Source organism: Macrosteles quadrilineatus, unplaced genomic scaffold (genome assembly GCF_028750875.1).
Source record: "Macrosteles quadrilineatus isolate MER2022 unplaced genomic scaffold, UCM_ALF_1.0 Scaffold_3__2_contigs__length_128488019, whole genome shotgun sequence".
Lineage (NCBI taxonomy): Eukaryota > Metazoa > Arthropoda > Insecta > Hemiptera > Cicadellidae > Macrosteles > Macrosteles quadrilineatus.
The window spans coordinates 46,816,369-46,836,877 of NW_026542596.1; the positions used below are offsets into that span (position 1 = coordinate 46,816,369).

At 36.8% G+C, this 20,509-nt stretch overlaps 1 protein-coding gene across 2 annotated transcripts in view; it reads right to left on the bottom strand.

The window, feature by feature from the left end:
• Positions 1–19,966, bottom strand: part of LOC128990480 (structural maintenance of chromosomes protein 6) — a 43,899-nt gene extending 23,933 nt beyond the window's left edge. Inside the window, exons 1-5 of one of the 2 annotated variants that reach the window (XM_054412850.1) lie at positions 19,823–19,966; positions 10,629–10,700; positions 10,082–10,274; positions 9,247–9,402; positions 1,741–1,985 (exon numbers count right to left, since the gene is read on the bottom strand). In XM_054412850.1, coding sequence (XP_054268825.1) covers positions 1,741–1,985; positions 9,247–9,402; positions 10,082–10,274; positions 10,629–10,697 — 663 coding nt within the window. In that variant the 5' untranslated portion in view covers positions 10,698–10,700; positions 19,823–19,966. The remainder of the gene's footprint in view (positions 1–1,740; positions 1,986–9,246; positions 9,403–10,081; positions 10,275–10,628; positions 10,701–19,822) is intronic. The other variant, XM_054412851.1, reaches the window with a different exon arrangement.
• Positions 19,967–20,509: the final 543 nt, after the last annotated feature.

The window sequence follows — 20,509 nt, forward strand, 5'->3', positions numbered from 1 at the left end:
TTGTCACAGCGGCCTCTCTTGTAGTCTTCGTAGCGGTTGGGAGCAGGAAGAACGAATATTAAAACAAGCGAATAGGGATCAACTAACACAACAATTTCATCGATTAAAAATAACACATTACAATTTACAAATCAAACCGCGACTGACCGAATAAACTACGAATTAGAGTAACGAATTTTAAAACGTACACGGACTTATAGAAGAAAGGAGTAAGATCAAATGAAAGGGGAGACCGCCCGCGCGGACCCTACCGTCGTTCGCTACATCCCGGCACGATCTGAGACTTCAGCATCGTTCGAGCGGAAGCATCAGCTTGGTCACATGACCATCGTTAACCAATCAGTGCACGCTGTCGCTCAGCCCATAATTCAATGCAAGGACAGTTGTTTGACAGGTGCTGCACCCAAACAATCACAGCAGACATTAATGAAACTAACTGAAGCGAGAATGAAGCTAGAATTGTCACATTGTTTATCGCGATCCACGTGCACTGCAAAGTCAGCACATTCCAAGGTGTATCCGGCCAAGCCACGACGTCTGGTTAGGATTATTGTAGGGCTACAAAGTAATGACATGAATTGGAGTATGAGTTATAAGGTTTACTTGGAGACTGATTTGAAGTTAAATAAAATTCAATATTGCTAAATACGGTTGACACATCAACCTAGAAAATATTTGGTTATAGCCAACGGGACAGGTTTAGGGAGTAAGCCCAATCAGCTTAAGCTCAAAGTTAACAAATTACAACAAAATGAGGCAAATATGCCAGGCCGTCACTGTGTGTGTGTGGGGGGGGAGGGGTAAAGACTACTAAGCTGAGCCTTGTTTTGTCAAGAAAAGGGGCTAGCTGAAAAAAACATTTATCATATAGCTGGGTCTGGGCAGTGCAATTCAAACTGCATTCCAGCAAAGCAAAAGCCCACACACAAAGATAAGAATACTCCATTGCAATCTTGAGCGATCCAGGACAGCTGACGTGCTTCTCACTCAGCTTGCCCTCGCACACGGTGTAGAGGCGCACTTAGTCATCAAACAGTACAAGTACCAGGATAGAGGCCCATTTTCTTGGTTCACTGAGCCTTGCTATTGCTGCATTCTGGGTGAATAATACAGCTCAAGTGCAAGTGCAGATCATTCGTTTGGGTTTGATGGAGTCATATGACCTACTATAGTGTCTACCTCACCCCAAGGCCACACTAAAAAAACAGGCCGTAATGCTCGTCAAGCATGACGTCACAATAGAAGATGGCAATGACGTAGGTATTTTTTTTTTTTTCAAGGAAAGATTAAAACAAGCAGCTGATCACAAACGGCAAACATTACATCATTGCCGTCTTCTATCGTGACGTCATGCTTGACAAGCATTACGGCCTGTTTTTTTTTGGTGTGGCCTTGCTCACCCCCAACGAGACTATCCGTGACTTCCACGAGAAGATAGGCCGCCTGGAAGAGAGCATGTGCGATACCATAGGGTACGTCATCATGGGGTGTTGAATTGGGCATGGTCAAATTCACTTGTCATCCTACGGGGAGTGCCAGTGGTGCCTGCCACACTTTGCATGGCTCACGCCACACTAAGGCATCAGTTACATCTATAATGGGGCTGATTGCCTCATCTTGCCTCTATAGCTGGCGTCTATGCCTCCCAGAGTCCCAGGAGACCCCGGTAAGGTAACTATTACAAACAATTCTTCTCTAAGGATAAATCAAATCATTGACCTAATAACCCTAATAACCAACCTGAAATTTCCTTTTGATATTGTCTTTGATTTTTTCTGCTTTAAAAGTACTTTCTTCAATAATGTTAGATATATCACCAAGTCTGGACGCTTTCAAAAAGAATGTATATTTTTTCTTAGGATCTGACGAGTTCAAAAAACTTCTTGCCATGTCTTGCTGTAATATACACAGAGGATTTTCTGGTTGGATGTTAAAGTGGTCACATATTCTCTCCAACTCTCTTTTTTCATGGGAAACGACTTTGTCTAAAAAAAATATAAAACATTGACAATGAGTATTAAGAAACAAGTGAATAACAAAACTAAATCTAGATCACTAATTTAAGTGTATTTTTTGTTTTTGTACAGTCTAACCTTTATATAACGAACCTCAATATAACGAATTCCTTGATATAACGAATTTTTTTTAATCCCCTAGAACTCTCCATAAGAGCCTATGTATATTTTACCTCTACATAACGAACAAACCATAACAACGACCTTGATTTAACGAATTTTTCGTGATTTCGGCTAAAATAAGACACCTCAATATAACAAATTCATCATTGTCAGAACCTCTACATTGCGAATTTAACCTCTGCATAACGAATTGTCTACGTCTTTCCCTTGATATAACAAATCCCCCACCCCAGTATTGTTTTTGGAAAATCTGTTTCTTTATCAAATGAAATGGAAAGGTGACGTCATCGCTTGCGCTAACATTCGTCTGCTCCGTTTTACACATCTCTCTGTCTGCTGTCGCTGCGCACGCAATGTTGCAACTGAGAACTGATTTCATTCACTGACGATTGATGACGACGTGACGTAATCTGTAGTAAGCTGTGATTGGGTGATAAGTAAATATGGTGAATTGTACAATTTTTGGACAAAGAGAAATCTAAGAAAGAATATAAAAATAAAAGCAAAGAGAAAGAATAGCAACATCGTTATTTTAACATTCCTTAATTTACGAGTGTTTTATTATCTTTAAGTTGGCTATGAATATGCACTTTTATAATGACTTATCTAATAATTTATTGTTTTCAATACGATTTGTTTCAACTAGCAACACCAATGCTATAGTTAATGATTATTATTGGCATTCCTCTGTTGTGATAAATCAGTACTGTACTGTAAGTAGCCTACCGGCCTATCACGGAGCAGTCAGTAGCTTACAAAACTTTCTACTGTTTTGTTTTGTTTTTTACATGGTTTATGACTACGCAATGTAGTGTTTAGCTAGGTTTTAGGAGGGTTAGAACAAGCTGTCATTTTAAACTTACAGTTTTTAACCTGTACCAAGGTCAATGCCATTGTCATGATTGCGCAATAGGCCTATTCAAGATCCTTCACCTTTATTATAATATTATGTCGGATAATTTAGTTTCTACCATTGACTATTGGATACAGAAGATTCTACTGTACAATGAACACTGTACTGTAAAGTATTGTAGCCTATGCTACTTTAATTATGTTTTAATGAGGTCAAATCCCGGCCTATATTGACGGACGCTGGTTCTGAACCTCGACTTAGCGAAATTCCTGCAAACCTAACCTCTATATAACGAACCTCATTTTAACGAAATCCTTGATATATCGAATATTCAGTTCGGTCCCTTCAGATTCGTTATACTGAGGTTGGACTGTATTTTTTTATATTTTTTTTTTATTATTTCTATCCTAATGTAATGTTTATTTATAAATAACATTTACCTTTATAAATTAGTAACCTTTGCCTTTGATCCCACACATATCTGTCAATTCAATAGTTGTTTATGATTAAATTAATCGTAGCTGGTCCCTCAATTCAACAAAATTTAGTTAGATGAAAAACAGGCAGTATTTATCTAAGGCATTATTACTTTCTTTTTTTCACTTCATACATTGACACTTTTATTATTTTTCAAACAAGCTAACAAAAAACATGAGCAAAGGTCTTCCAAAATATTGTTAAATATTTACATAAATTATTATAGAAGAAATCTTATGGTGGAATTGATAATTTTTTCTCTGTGATTTTAAAAGATAAATTATGCAAAAAGAGCCTTTTGTTAATTTTTGTATTAAGGTTTTTATTGTTGTTCAAAACCATTCATGGTAGGCCTATATTTTCCTGATACAGGCCAGAATAGTATTTCTTCTTGAGTTTTTAAGCTCATTTTTAAAGAATTGTCAAAAGGATGGTTTTACAAAAAAGTGTTGTATCCTCCAGAATATTTTGTTAAATATAAAATGGTTTAAATACCTGCATTAATCCAAGTTTTGTTGCTGTTGTGGCAACTATTTTCTGTTCTTAATATGCAGAACCATCATTAGGCCTACCAATTGAATTGCTTCATTTGAAGATTGTAGTAGATTTTAATGACATGAACACAAGAAAAACAAAAAAACACACATGAACAAATGTATGCATCTCATTTATTCGAATGTGATGTTTTTTTCATGTGTTTATTTAATCAAAATCTACTGATTACCTTCAAATAGAAAATATGGTTGACTCCTTGTGGGGCTGTTGATGGTTCTATATAATAAAGAACAGAAACTAGTTTCCACAACACCATCAAAGATTTAAAGTGGTTTATGATACCTGCTTATAGCAATCTTTAGTAGGTACTTATACCATTTTAAATATAATACAGGTACCGGTATCCAGAGGCCAAACAACTCTTTGAAAATTAAAGCGGATATAAACCGTATAATGCTATAATGGATAAATCGATAAATTTATTTTACTTTTTGTTTCCCTTATTTTTGTAACTTTATTTTACAGTAAGTAGCTTAATCTATACTAGAGGACCCATGCTGCTCTGCAGCGTTAAAATAAATATAATATCCGAGAAATAATCTAATTTATGATTTTTGATTGAGTAATATGGTATCTTGAGCTTAACTGATCCAAACGATTAATTGCTCAAATTGACACCTATAATTTACTGATTATTTTGAGTCTAAAACATATAGAAAAACATTATGAATACTGGAGCTGTTGATTTGTAATAATATTAAAACCTTACAAAAAATAATTTTTATGTTGGTTGTTCACCTTGCGTTTACTTGAAACTTGTCCGAATTGAATAACTAGTAGCTTAAATGAAAGCATATATAGTCAATGATGAAAACCAGTATTTCACTGAAGGTTCTTAGACTAAAATATATAGGACTATAAAATTATAACTGGTGAAGGTACATCTTAAATTGAAAATAAATCAAATTATGTGTTTTGGTCGAGTAATACAATAGGTAAATAATTGCCGATGCTTTATGTGAAAACTTGGCGCGCATGCCTTCAATTTGAGACCTCATCCATGAAAATTGTTCGGGTAGAACTGGTAGAACAGCCAAATGAACTCGGAAAAGAAAACCCAAATTTAACTTCCATAAGAAATACATGGGAGCAAATTTTGTTAACGTGTAAGCCAAGTAGGATGATCAATAAATATATGCCAATGCTTGATGTGAAATCTGTGCGTGCATACCTTCAATTTGAGACCTCAATCGTGAAAATCGGTCGGGTAGAAGAGCCAAAGGAACTCGATAAAGAGAAACCGAATTTAACTCCCATAAGTAATACATGGGGAGCAAATTTTGTTTGTGTATACACCGAGTGGGATTATAGATAAATAAATGCCGATGCTTGATGGCAAATCTGTGCGTCCATACCTTCAATTTGAGACCTCAATCATGAAAATCCGTCGAGTAGAAGAGCCAAACGAACTCGGAAAAGAAAAACCAAATTTTTTTAATATATAATAAGATAGTAGGCCAACATGAATTTGGTGATAAGTTTTTTGAAGCTACCATGCATCCAATGACCAGGTTTAATGTGTCATTGGATATGTCGTGGCATGTAGATTTGCAATCAAATAAAAAAAATTTGAAATTCCATCAGGGCTCTGCCCCAGTGGCCTTCAAAGTTCCCATGTTATCTTAGGGAGAAAATTTTAGTTTACATTTGAACAGATGAATTCTTTGAAATTTAGACTAGGCTAATTTGAAACAGCTGGTTATACTAAAATTGAAAATAATGGAAACATGAGCTATCTACTATTTATCTATGTTAGTACCTGGGGACCGAGCTTTGCTCAGGGAAAATCATTAGTCCACTCTGAAAGCAGTCTTAGTACTGTATTGGAGACACATAGATCCATTCCCAAACTCCACACGGCTCGCCTTTACTACGTCCTACACCATTTCCTACGTCATGGACCTGTTTCCCTCCATTTCCATAGCACTTTAGGATTGTAGATACCTTAATCTAATCGTTATTAACAGTTCCCACACTCCGGACAGCTCGTCTTTACTACGTCCTACACCATTTCCTACGTCATTGACCTGTTTCCCTCCCTTCCCATAGCATAATCAGAATTGCAGATACCTTAATCTAATCGTCATAAACAGTTCCCACACTACGGACAGCTCGCCTTGACTAGGCTACTTCCTTCGCCACTTCCTACGTCGCGGACCTGTTTTCCTCCCTTCCCATAGCATTTTAGGATTATAGATACCTTAATCTAATCGTCATAAACAGTTCCCACACTCCGGACAGCTCGCCTTTGACTACATCCTTCACCACTTCCTACGTCGCGGACCTGTTTTCCTCCCTTCCCATAGCATTTTAGGATTGTAGAAACCTTAATCTAATCGTCATAAACAGTTCCCACACTCCGGACTACTCGCCATGACTACTTCCTTCACCACTTCCTACGTCGCGGACCTGTTTTCCTCCCTTTCCATAGCATTTTTGGATTGCAAATACTTTAATCTAATCATCATAAACAGTTCCAACACTCCGGCTACTCGCCTTGACTACTTCCTTCACCACTTCCTACGTCGCGGACCAGTTTTCCTCCCTTTCCATAGCATTTTTGGATTGCAAATACCTTAATCCAATCATCATAAACAGTTCCCATGCTCCAGACAGCTCACCTTGACTACTTCCTTCACCACTTCCTTCACCACTTCCTTCGTCACGGACCTGTTTCCCTCCCTTCCCATATCATTTTAGGATTGCCCATACCTTTATCTAATCGTCATAAACAGTTCCCACACTCCGGACAGCTCGCCTTGACTACTTCCTTAACACCTTCCTACGTCGCGGACCTGTTTTCCTTCCTTCCCATAGCATTTTAGGATTGCAGATACCTTAATCTAATCGTCATAAACAGTCCCCACACTCCGGACTACTCGCCTTGACTACTTCCTTCACCACTTCCTATGTCGCGGACCTGTTTCCCTCCCTTCCCATAGCATTTTAGGATTGCAGATACCCTGATCTAATCGTAATAAACAGTCCCCACACTCCGGAATGCTCGCCTTAACTACTTCGCTCATCACTTCCTACGTCGCGGACCTGTTTCCCTCCCTTCCCATAGCATTTTAGGATTGCCCATTCCCCTATCCAATCATCATAAACAGTTCCCATGCTCCAGACAGCTCACCTTGACTACTTCCTTCACCACTTCCTTCACCACTTCCTTCGTCACGGACCTGTTTCCCTCCCTTCCCATATCATTTTAGGATTGCCCATACCTTTATCTAATCGTCATAAACAGTTCCCACACTCCGGACAGCTTGCCTTGACTACTTCCTTAACACCTTCCTACGTCGCGGACCTGTTTTCCTTCCTTCCCATAGCATTTTAGGATTGCAGATACCTTAATCTAATCGTCATAAACAGTCCCCACACTCCGGACTACTCGCCTTGACTACTTCCTTCACCACTTCCTACGTCGCGGACCTGTTTCCCTCCCTTCCCATAGCATTTTAGGATTGCAGATACCCTGATCTTATCGTAATAAACAGTCCCCACACTCCGGACTGCTCGCCTTAACTACTTCCTTCATCACTTCCTACGTCGCGGACCTGTTTCCCTCCCTTCCCATAGCATTTTAGGATTGCCCATTCCCCTATCCAATCATCATAAACAGTTCCCACACTCCGGACAGTTCGCCTTGACTACTCCCTTAACACCTTCCTTCGTCACGGACCTGTTTCCCTCCCTTCCCATAGCATTTTAGGATTGCCCATACCCTTATCTAATCGTCATGAACAGTTCCCACGCTCCGGACTACTCGCCTTGACTACTTCCTTCACCACTTCCTACGTCACGGACCTGTTTCCCTCCCTTCCCATAGCATTTTAGGATTGCCCATACCCTTATCTAATCGTCATAAACAGTTCCCACACTCCGGACAGCTCGCCTTGACTACTTCCTTCACCACTTCCTACGTCACGGACCTGTTTTCCTCCCTTCCCATAGCATTTTAGGATTGCCCATACCCTTATCTAATCGTCATAAACAGATCCCAGACTTCTCACTGCTACCCTTGACTACAATGTATCGAGTAATCTCCAGTATAATCTTTGCTAAATGATGTTTTTCCTTTTGTACTGTATTTGTAATTTGCTAGTATACTGTGGGTAGTTGGCTTATTATGAACACATGCTACAACTTCAAGTCATTTGTTTACTTTTTCCTTGTTATTTAATTCAGCCAACAAGGTTACCTAGCAACCCATAAGACTAATGTTAAAAAAATGTGATTTTCAGTTTCATTTTTCTACGTAATTAGATTTTTGTTGGCAGTTCTAACTGCAGTAAACTCGTTTTTAGGCCAAAATTAAACTATTTACAACATTTGAAGAAAATCGTCGGAACCGTTTTCGAGATCTTTGTGCAAGCAAGCATACATACATACATACATACATACAAGCAAACATTGCTCGTATTAGAGTATAGGATTAAAAGAATTTGTTGGATTTTTGTGTGCAGCAAATCGACCCCAAAATTGTTATTTGTATATGCATATTGGGTATCAACTTAAAGCTCTTATCCTCTAGATGTGCCTTTTGCGGGTTTGGATTATATATCGTAAAAGCCCTTCGTCCTACAGGCTTTTAAAATTTCAAAGTCAGTGCTGAATTCTGTTGTCAATTATCTGAACTGTTTCAAGTTTTTGTTTAAATCAAAATGTAAAATATTGCAATGCTATTTGTATAAAATGTAAGGAAGAAAATGACTTGCGTTGAATTTTGTGTTGTGATAGGATTTTGTGTTTTCATAGCAGCCTATGTTTTATTGATGTTTTAGGGAATTTAAGTAAAATATTGTAATGTTATTTGTTTAAAATTCAAAGAAGAGATTTTGTGTTTTCATAGTATGTTTTATAAGCATTTGTAGTTTTACCAAGATGCCTAAAAAAGATCGTGCAGACAATGAAAATAATATGGATATGATGAGAAATAATCTTTTTCACCTTTATCAACTATATATCAAATATATTTTTGGATTTTGAAGTCACAAAGTGACGCTGCTAGTTATAATCTATCTTGACAAAACTCCTATCTATGTACATTACCCTTTTAAGCACGTGATAAGTTAATAATGAATTTTTTAGTTTATTGTGTACAGTATTCATTTTAAATAATAACTAGTCCTAGGCCAACTTCTAACTATATTATATCCATTCACTAAGCTTCACTAGGCTAAGTTCAACACAATATGTGTAGTTACTAAAAATATTACTTGCCATGAACATCTTTGATTTTATAGCAGCTGGAAGATTCCGAAAACATTCGTTCCACTTTGATAAAATGTCCATAGACACTTGGGTTATAAGCTGTCCCTCCTTCGTTGTTGATTGTGATTGTTATTGTGCAAGACTTCTTCCCATGTTTGATCAAATCTAGAAAAATATTTAGAAATATTACAACTTCAGGTTTTTAACAGCTTACATAACAAGCCTTTAACAACTATTGGTCCACATAATTGTTAAGTGATTTCAAGGCTTTAAGTTGTACACTCGTGCCTGTCACATTTATGTCACTCATAACCGCACTCAGCTGCAATCAGAATCAGCTGTTTACCCTGAACCTGCCTCAACCAACTGAACAACTTTAAACACATTTCATTGAAATGGCGACCAAACAAAGTAGGTATTTTAAGCCAAGTATGAATGGTGATGAGTGTAGGATGAGTGGCGCGATCTTGTAGTCTTGTTAGTGACTAAGGCAACAAACCAGGCTTAAACTCTTTTCGTGCGATTTAGTTGTTCCTGTTTGGACAGTTTATGCTGTAATTTATTGGGTTGAATATCAAATAGTGGTTTAATGTCACAAATCTTTAACTGAATCCAGCCAGTAACTGAGGTTTCATAATACTTTCAATGAGTCAATGAGTCATTTTACATTTTAAATGTACAACAGTTGGATTTTACAGGCGACATAGTGGAGGATTGTACTTTGAAACTATTTGAGGTAATAAGATTGGAATTATTTTAATAACAAGCGAATTATTTTAATAACAAGCCAAGAAGGTCAAGTTTATTTCCTTGTTACAAATTCTATAGATATAAACCTAGGTACCTTTGATTGAAGACCCTCTGTTAGTAGCTAGTGCCGAGCCGCCAAGACCAACAGCTACTGCAGTTTGAATTGCAGATTTCCCACTTCCATTCTTACCAATCACAAAGTTTATGCGGGGATTCAATTGTACTTCCAAATTATCATGACACATAAAATTCTTCATTTGGACTTTATGGATGGTACCAGCTACTCCCTAGAATAATAATCAACTTTTTAGCATGCTACTCTCAATGGGGCTTTGAGATGTGTGTCGTCAGTGATCAGTCAAACTACAAAATATAACAGCCTGATGAAAGGAAGCATCAGTGTGATCAGTGTGCCTGTGCCTACCTAATCTAATACATTAATGCAGATATTTTCTGTGGAAGTAGCTTATTTATTCTGAGCAGAAGATAAATAAGGTCAATGAAAATAAAATAAGGATTATGGGTATGCAAAAAGTATTGGCATTTGCTACTAAGTTAACAACATCAAGTCATATAGTTCTGAAAGTGTTGTTACATAATCATGAATATGCCACAGACAAGAGAATAATTAGTTCACTTACTGATTTGGAAGGTCCGTTTTGTGACGCTGATGTCCCAGCCTGGGTCTGTGTAAAGTAGTCAGAATCCATTTTCTGAAAATAAATAAACACAAGTTGATGATAGTTTAAACTAAATAGGCTTACACTAGTCCGATTATGCTGGTTCACGAATTCGTTCTGAGAATAAACATAGGTTCACATGTTGTACCTACCAAATTTCATCAAAATCGTATAATTTTTTCTCAAATCGTCACAAAATTATTCGAAATTATTCGATTCATCAATTATTTTATTCGGTTAGTTAGGTTCTAAGGTTTTAACCTAACTAACCAAACTTGATATATCGAATAAAATAATCGATATATAGATCGATATATTCATTCGAATGTGTGTAGGACGTAAACTAAAGTGCATCCATATCTATATTTATAAAAGAGGAAGTTTTTATATATATATTTGAACGTTATGGACTCTAAAACCGCTCGACAGATTGTAATGTCAGGCATTATTAAGCATTATTCAAGGATTGTTTGTGTGAAGTTTGGTGCAGATCCGTCAAAAGGGCTCTGCCCCAGTGGCTCTGGAGTTTCCCATGTTAACCTTATGAGTACTCATATTTAAATGGAATTAAAGAATCTAAACAGCTGTTTCAACCAAACAATTTGATTCTGTGATGACCAAAAGCATCAAAAGGTTACAAAATGTACCAACAGGGTGCAGCACTATTAATTGTCTAAATTTATGACAAAAGTTGCTAATTTCAACCAAGCAGCTGTGATAGGTACAAAATTAAACAGTCAAAGTAGGATTGTTTACAGTTATGTTTATGTTTTTATTTTAATAAATAACGAGCTGTTGGCCCGTCCTAAGTACGGGAATAGAGTAGTCTATTAAAACTGTATATAGCGTGTCTATTACTAATTTAAGCATAGTTTAAGCAATTCCAAATTTATAATAAAGAAAAAGCTGCCAAGATGAATTAAAACATGTTTTCATTGTCATTTTCCCGGCCTTTCCTCAAAAAGTCGAGCAGTAAAATAATTTTCATAAGCTTCTTTTTAAAGATTTGTGAGCTTCGATTCGTATACAGCAATGGTTATAGAATCTTACATATTTCCTATAGGCCTAATCAATGACTAAATCACAGAGTAAATAAACTAACCTCAGTTCTATAGAATATTTGTTTATTCAACCAGCTGTTAGGTATAACAAATTATATTGCACTAAAACAAAAAAATATTTTAAAGATTGCTCAAAAAACTTAAATTAGAACGTCTACTATTTTACTATTTATATTTAAATAAACTCTCATAACCTCTTCTTACCAAATAAATGAAAGTATCAATGATTATAGCTTTACACATAGCCTAGTATAGGCTAAATAAGTCAATTATACTACGTATGTCGTTTCATTTTCATTCAAATGCTGAATTTGTGTCGAAAACGCTGAATGTTTACAGCTGTTACGTTAAGCAAATGTTATTATTATACCAAAAGCTAGAGTAGAATGTTAGCGTCGGCTGCTAGACTTTTTAAAATTTAAAACTTAATTTCTAAAAAACTGAAGCCCTAAACTTAAATTATGGCTTCGACATTTGATAAAAATATATCCATAAACAAGACAAATCTAGGCCTACAACATTTTACAATAGTCACCATAAGAATAACATAGGAATTTTAAAATAATTTTTTCTGTAGCCAATAACCGTATTTAAAAACACTTTGATATAACCTACTAAATTATTTTTTTGTGCTCTTTAAAAAGGTCTGGAGCAAAAAAGATAAAGTTTTTGCACCATTATTTTCAGGTAAAAATCTAGTTTCTAATAATATATAAATTACTATAGAACTCTTGGTCACCCTCATCACAATAATTACCGGGAAATTTGCTAAAAACTAAGTGCCCTTTTTGTTCAACATTAACTTAGGCCCTATAGGTAGGCCTGTAGCCCATACAGTCAGTTTATGAATTCAGATCATGTTATTGATTATTTTATAACCAACAAATTAATCTTGCATAAGTTACAAACCACCTAAATTAAATATCCAAATCCACTGCTCTTAACTGCGGTTACCAACAGAACCTGCAGCTTTCGGGGATTTTACGATAACGTGAATGTGTGTTGTTTCTAGCAACCTAACACCAGTTATAAGTGTGATTGAACGGCAAACACAACTTTACAACGATAACTAAGTCATTTTAAAGGTTCCTTCCCTTCCCTAGCAGCTCAATAAAAATTAACTCACCTGAATTGGCTGCACTTTAGTAAGCTTATCTGTCCTACACTCATTCAAATGAATATTGATTATTTCATTCGATATATTAAGTTTGGTAGTAAGGTTAATCTAACCTAAGTCAACTAACCAAATGAAATAATCGATATATCGAATAATCTGTACATCAATATATTTCATTCAAATGAGTGTAGGACAAATACTTAAGTGCCGCCAAAAAGTTTAACTTAAATTGTTTGATAGTTTAAGGTTTATTGGCAAATATTTTATATATCTACAATGCGATATCGTGTAATTTTTAGATGTCTACTTACAGTATTTTTCACGCTGAATCCAAAAATGCAATCAGTTTTTGTCGGAGAGATTCATAAGTGGCCGTAAAACGAAGGTTAAAATTACGAATCTATGGTTCATTGAGCTATACTGATGGTAATATGGCGTGGTCTGGATGGGTCGGTATGTGGACTGTGGACTGAGTGAGCAGGAGAGCAAACAGCTGTTTATGCTAGGCTTAATGCGGAATGAAATCAATTCGTTTTGAAACCAAATAATCAGAGGAAGGTAGGTCGGGTTTTATGCGGAATCGTGACTGTATTAAGTGTTTTGAAGTGAGGTTAGATTAGGAAGGTAAAGGTTAGCATTTTTGATATTGTTATTCCATTGTGTTTCACCCACTATTTCAATTGTGCAAAAACAGTCTGGAAGTTGCATAAATAAATAAAATAAATAAATAAAAATGTCTTTATTAAGCGTTTCTCTGGTACACCAGCTTTTCAGAACAACTTTTGTCACTATGCTACATATCTTATTCTACTATTTAGCCATTATACACCTATACAATAATTACACATTTTTTAAAAACATATCCTTAAGTTTTTCTTTAAATGTTTTGTTAGATGCAACAACCTTCAGGCCGTCGGGTAGACCATTGTACAACCAGGGACCAAAATATGAGAATCTCTTCCTCCCAAGCTCTAGAGAAACTCTTGGGAGGTGAAGCCTCCCACCCTGACGTGTCCTGCGCTGGGAAACCTCGTCCCGAAGAGAAAGCCTCTCGCGTAAATAGTCTGGCTTACAAAGAGACAACACTCTGTGGGTCATGCAGCACGTCAACAACCTGCACATGGCTTCAACGGGAAGCAGACTAGCTACTTCTCGAAAAGGAGAGACATGATCAAATTTTTCAAACAGAAAATGAAACGGATTGTGGAGTATTGGAGACGTTGCAAGCGATGCATGTCTTCCCGAGAAATGCTGTTGCCATATGAAGGGAAGCAGTAGTAAAATACTGACAGTATTAGTGACTGCACGAGCTGAAGTTTTGCAGCCTCTGGCAACAGGCCTCTGAACCTGTACAAACCTCTTAGTCTCCCTAAGGCTCGCTGGGAAACAAAGGTGACATGATCGGAGAAATTCAGATGACTGTCAATCACGACGCCAAGAGTCTTTGCTTTAAATTAATGAGTCGGTTCATTATAACCTAACCTTTAACTTACCTAATCTAACCTCACTTCAAAGGACTTAATACAGTCACGAATCCACATAAAGTCCGACCTATCTTCCTCACATGCCTTTTCTGACATAAAATGTGATTTAAACATTAATATTAAGGTTGGGTTGGGTTAGGTTAGATTAGATTAAATTATGTAACGTCATTTATTAGTTTCTGATACATTAAATTATGCACTGTGGCACGTTTTCACTTTTAGACACAATGGGATTATGTACTAAGGGATTATGCACTATGGCACGTTCATTAACAGACGTTGAGGAACTAATGTCAAAGGTAAAAAAAAAAAAGAAATCTGATGAACAAAGGTTTAAATTTTAACTTCCCAAACAACAAAAAATCAAGTATTTTTACAGAGCTTTTAAACAGAGAGGTGTCAATAAAATGTATAAAACCAGACGAAATACGTGAAAATGTCAGAGTTTTGATAGGGAATAAAGCAAATAAAGCATGGAAAAACTTTTAAGGAACTAACAGAAACAACGGAAAATTTAGCTCCTTGAGACATGCATTGAAAAGTGTCAGGAGTAAACTTGCAGAACACAACTCGCTGATAACGAAAGCAGATAAGGGCAACTCAATAGGTAGTGATAATGTAATAGTGAAGATTAATTTCTTCATCAGTGAATTCAATTTTTATGTTGTTGATAACTCAATTGTAAAAAACATGATTGCATTTGACGATATCTTGTTTATGTAATTTTTACATACAAAACGAAGGCTTGGCAATAGGGTCCCCACTCTCCAGTATCTTAGCTGAAATATTCTTGAACCATATAGAGAACAACAATCTCTTTACAGACGCTAACCGTTACAGAGATAAGATTTTGTTCTGTACAGATATGTTGATGACACGATTATGCTATTTAATGGTAATAGCAGACAACTTTCTTTATTAAACAGTTATTTGTGCAAAATGCACAGGAATAGCCTATTGAGTTCACGTTAGAGGAGGAAAAAACCAAGTATTAAATTTTCTGGACCTTACAATTAAGAAACAAAACGATCATTTCGAATTTAAAATTTACAGGAAACCTACTTGCACCGACCAGCCAATAAATGCTGATTCACACCACCCACACTCTCAAAAAATCGCCGCCTACAACAGTTTTATCCATAGATTGTTATCAATACCGATGAATCAGACTGATTATAATGAAGAAATAAACACGATAAAATACAGCAGTCGCAAATGGCTTTCACTCCAGTCTAGTAGACAAACTGATTTTTAAACATTTAAATAAACCTCAAACTAAATCAACAGAAAAGAAAACGTATATTTCAGCAATTTATGGTTCACATATCAGTAGCACATTTAAAAATATGATGGACAATAAATTCACCGTATCGTTCAAGACTAACAATAAACTTGGATCTCTATTGAAAGAAAAAACAGAAATTAATTCAACCATGTACGAGTACCAGGGGACCGAGCTTTGCTCGGAGGAAATCATTAGTTCACTCTGAAAGCAGTCTTAGTATCGGAGATACATAAATCTGTTCCCAAACTCCACACGACTCGCCTTTGCTACGTCCTACACCATTTCCTACGTCATGGACCTGTTTCCCTCCATTACCATAGCACTTTAGGATTGTAGATACCTTAATCTAATCGTTATTAACAGTTCCCAAACTCCGGACAGCTCGCCTTGACTACTTCCTTCACCAATTCCAACGTAACGGACCTGTTTTTCTCCCTTCCCATAGCATTTCAGAATTGCAGATACGTTAATCTAATCGCCATAAACAGTTCCCACGCTCCATACTAATCGCCTTTAGGGTACTACTTCCTTCACCACTTCCTACGTCGCAAACCTGTTTCCCTCCCTTCCCATTGCATTTAAAGATTGTTGATACCTTAATCTAATCGTCATAAACAGTTCCAACACTCCGGACAGCTCGCCTTGACTACTTCCTTCACCACTTCCTACGTCGCGGACCTGTTTCCCTCCCTTTTAATAGCATTTTAGGATAGCCCATACCCTTATCTAATCGTCATAAACAGTTTCCACACTCAGGACAGCTCGCCTTGACTACTTCCTTCACCACTTCCTAGTCGCGGACCTATTTCCCTCTCTTCCCATTGCATTTAAAGATTACCCATACCCTTATCTAATCGTCATAAACAGTTCCCACGCTTCAGACAGCTCGCCTTTACTACTTCCTTCACCACTTTCTACGTCACGGACCTGTTTCCCTCCCTTCCCATAGCATTTTAGGATTGCCCATACCCTTATCTAATCGACATAAACAGTTCCCACACTCCGGACAGCTCGCTTTGACTACTTCCTTCACCACTTCCTACGTCACGGGCCTGTTTTCCTCCCTTCCCATAGCATTTTAGGATTGCCCATACCATACCCTTATCTAATCGTCATAAACAGTTCCAACACTCCGGACAGCTCGCCTTGACTACTTCCTTCACAACATTCCTACGTCGCGGACCTGTTTTCCTTCCTTCCCATAGCATTTTGGATAGAGGATTGCATATACCTTAATCTAATCGTCATAAACAGTTCCCACACTCCGGACTACTCGCCTTGACTACTTCCTTCACCACTTCCTACGTCGCGGACCTGTTTCCCTCCCTTCCCATAGCATTTTAGGATTGCAGATACCCTAATCTTATCGTCATAAACAGTCCCCATACTCCGGACTGCTCGCCTTTACTACTTCCTTCATCACTTCCAGTGTCACGGACCTGTTTCCCTCTATTCCCATAGCATTTTATGGATGCCTTTACTACTTCCTTCACCACTTCCTACGTCACGGGCCTGTTTCCTTCCCTTCCCATAGCATTTTAGGATTGCAGATACCTACCTTAATCTAATCGTCATAAACAGATCCTAGACTTCGCACTGCTACCCTTGACTACAATGTATCGAGTAATCTTAAGTATAATCTTTGCTCAATATTAACAAGTGATGTTTTTCCTTTTGTACTGTATTTGTAATTTGCTAGTATACTGTGGGTAGTTGGCTTATTATGAACACATGCTACAACTTCAACCCATATAAGACTAATGTTAAAAAAATGTGATTTTCAGTTTCATTTTTCTAGGTAATTAGATTTTTGTCGGCATTTCTAACTGCATGAAACTCGTTTTTAGGCCAGAAATGAACTATTTACAACATTTGAAGAAAATCGTCGGAGCCGTTTTCGAGATCTTTGTTCAAGCAAGCAAGCAAGCATACAAGCAAACATTGCTCGTATTAGATTAGTATAGGATAAGTCTGGAGTCTACAAAATAAATTGTAATGACTGCACGAAATACTACATTGGCCAGACTTCACGCTCGTTTAAGAAGAGGTTTAAGGAACAAATGTCCAGAAAGACAACAGCTCCCCAAACATCAAATTACACAGAACATCTGCTATTACACAACCACAATCATTCAAACATCAATAGTACCAGTAATATGAAAGTTACATTTTTCGCAGGACCGTTTAAACAGAAACACATTGGGCTGCACTTTACTTTAGGTCCTACACTCATTCGAATGAAAATATCGAATGAAAATATCGATCGATATATCGATTATTCGATATATCGTTTGGTTAGTTAGGTAAGGTTAACGTAACCTAACTAACCAAACGATATATCGAATGAACCAATCGAATACGAATAATCGATATTTTCATTCGAATGAGTGCAGGACCTAAAGTAAAGTGCAGCCACACATTGGAGGAGTTTGAAATATACAGAGCAGTTAACCCTCTAAGTGTCTCTAGTTTTGGTCTTAATGTTCGCCCATTTATTGCGCAATTGCAGGGTTTTATTAAACTTAGAAACTTAAAAACAAAGTAAAGTAGGCTATACTGTTTTATATATCATTTTGTTTGGAAAATTATGGGCTTCAATGTAACATATAAAACATTACAAAAAAAATGTCCAACAATTTTTGTGGGATTAACGTTTCTCAAAAATTATAAAATAAATGAAAAAGATTTATGTTTGCGCTCAATAAATTGTTATAATTTATAGGCCTAGGTCTACAAATATTTTAAAATAGCCACTTTGTTCAGAATTTTATGAGGATTCCAAAAATATAATAATATAAGGAAGTAGATTTGTAAATAAATAAGTTATGGGCAAAAAACAGATTTCGGTACAAAGCGTTTAGCTAAGAATGCATAGCCTAACCATAGCTAGGAATCTGGCTGATAATTTACATCAATATCACTACCTACTTCTTCAGGATCATCAACCAGCCCTTCAAAATCACTTAAATCTTCTTATAATGCACCACATATATCAATACTTTTGATTTTTAACACTAAAACAATGATAAACGTAATAAAACACATCAGTCATCGGTGCGAGGTTAACCAAGCTGTTTACAAATACGCACGTCAGCTGTTTGCTACAATTATGATCGGCTCGAGAAAAAAAAAGCGCTTAAGAGACAGACCTCGGGAGAAAGCTTAGAATCTGCCAAAAAAAAGATACCTAACTCGATCCAGTTCAATCCGATTTAGTCAGTCATAGAGCCTTCGCCGTAAACAGTGTTTGTGAGTCGCAAAAGCAACACAAAACACTACACAAAGTGTGTTATGAGTCGCTTTTACGACACATAACACTCGGAGGGTTAAAGCTGACCATCAAAACGTTTTGAACGATAAACTCTCCTTTCAATCCAACTACTTATATTTACAATACAGCTATTAGAATACTGGAGGGGAACAATGAATGAATGAACACGCACTGGTGATAAGAAGACAGAGACAAACGTCATAGACCACTTTGACCGCTAGTCTAGACTTTACCTCAGCCCGGTCACGATCGATTGTCAATGTCCCTTCGTGTTTTTTATGTTTTTTGTAATGTGTGTCCGTTCTGTGTATCGTGTTTTGTATATGTCTTATTTATTGAAATCTGTTATTTACGACCTTCGAATGAAGTGATTATTTGACACCTTGAGGCCTGAAGATGGTTCACTAATGAACCGAAACTAGTTGCCAAAATCAGCAACAAAGGATTACTATATGCAGGTATTGTAAGCCATTTTAAGTAAAAACTACACGATATCGCATTGTAGAAATATCAAATAATTACCGGTTTATTCTCTGCATCACTTGTTTTAAAGGCCTACATCAATAATGACACACGATAAGTAATATAAAATATGTTAGGCCTAAGTTTACCATAATTTTGACCCAGATAGGCCTACAATCATTTTGGACTGTTTGTGCGTTAACTCAATTTACTCTGGCAAATCTGAAAACACTGATAGGACAGGCTAGCCAGGTATCTTTAAGACTAGGCCTACCCTAGTGTAACTTAGGCAGACAATGAAGGCTCTTGGGGGTGGATTTAGATAAACGGTATTCTATGATTGTCTCTTAGTACAGTAGGCCTATTACAACTTAATATCCTCCCTGATCAAAGATTAGGTAATTTTCTTGATGTTATCCCTATAGTAATTTTCTATGATATTGCAATCAATGTCAAACGTGAGATATTTTCTTACCTGTCCAACAAAAGCGGAGATCGATTTGGTGGGTTTGAGGAGAGATTAAAATTAATTTATCGTTAGAATCTCACCCGTTCAAAACATCAAGACAGAGACGCCAAACTCAACAATTTGAATTCACCACACCATTACCATTCTATCTATACATTCAGCAATCAGCTCAGCAGCACTCAGAAGGACTAGACTAGAATAGAAATAGAACTCAGTCAGACATAAGGACAGAACAGAACGAAAACGAAACTGAAATAGGAAAAGGAGGGAACTTACTGGTTACTAGGCGAGCGTTTCAGGGCAGGAATTGGACTAGTCTACTGCGCATGCGCAAACCGTAAAATTGAGCTGATCTGAAATGAACGACTCTCACACAATTGAAGCAAAAGAGTTGTTTACTGTTCTCGTTCTGTCATCTGTCTGCCCAGTGCCCCTGCCGTGCCCCAGCGATTGTAGTTTTCAAAGTCTTTAAGCTGTGTTTTTTTTGTTTTTTTTTTTTTTTTTAATAATTTGAGGTTTTATTGAAGTATCGTATGTTTTGAAGTCGGATTTAAGTGTATAAAAGAGTGTTTATTGTTATGCGTTCTACCTACGGTGCCATCCCCGTGCACCCTTGTAAGTTAAAGTTAGTTTTTATACTGTAGGCCTGTGGCCTAGTCTTTAAAAGTGTTTGTTGTGTTTTGTTCCAAGTGT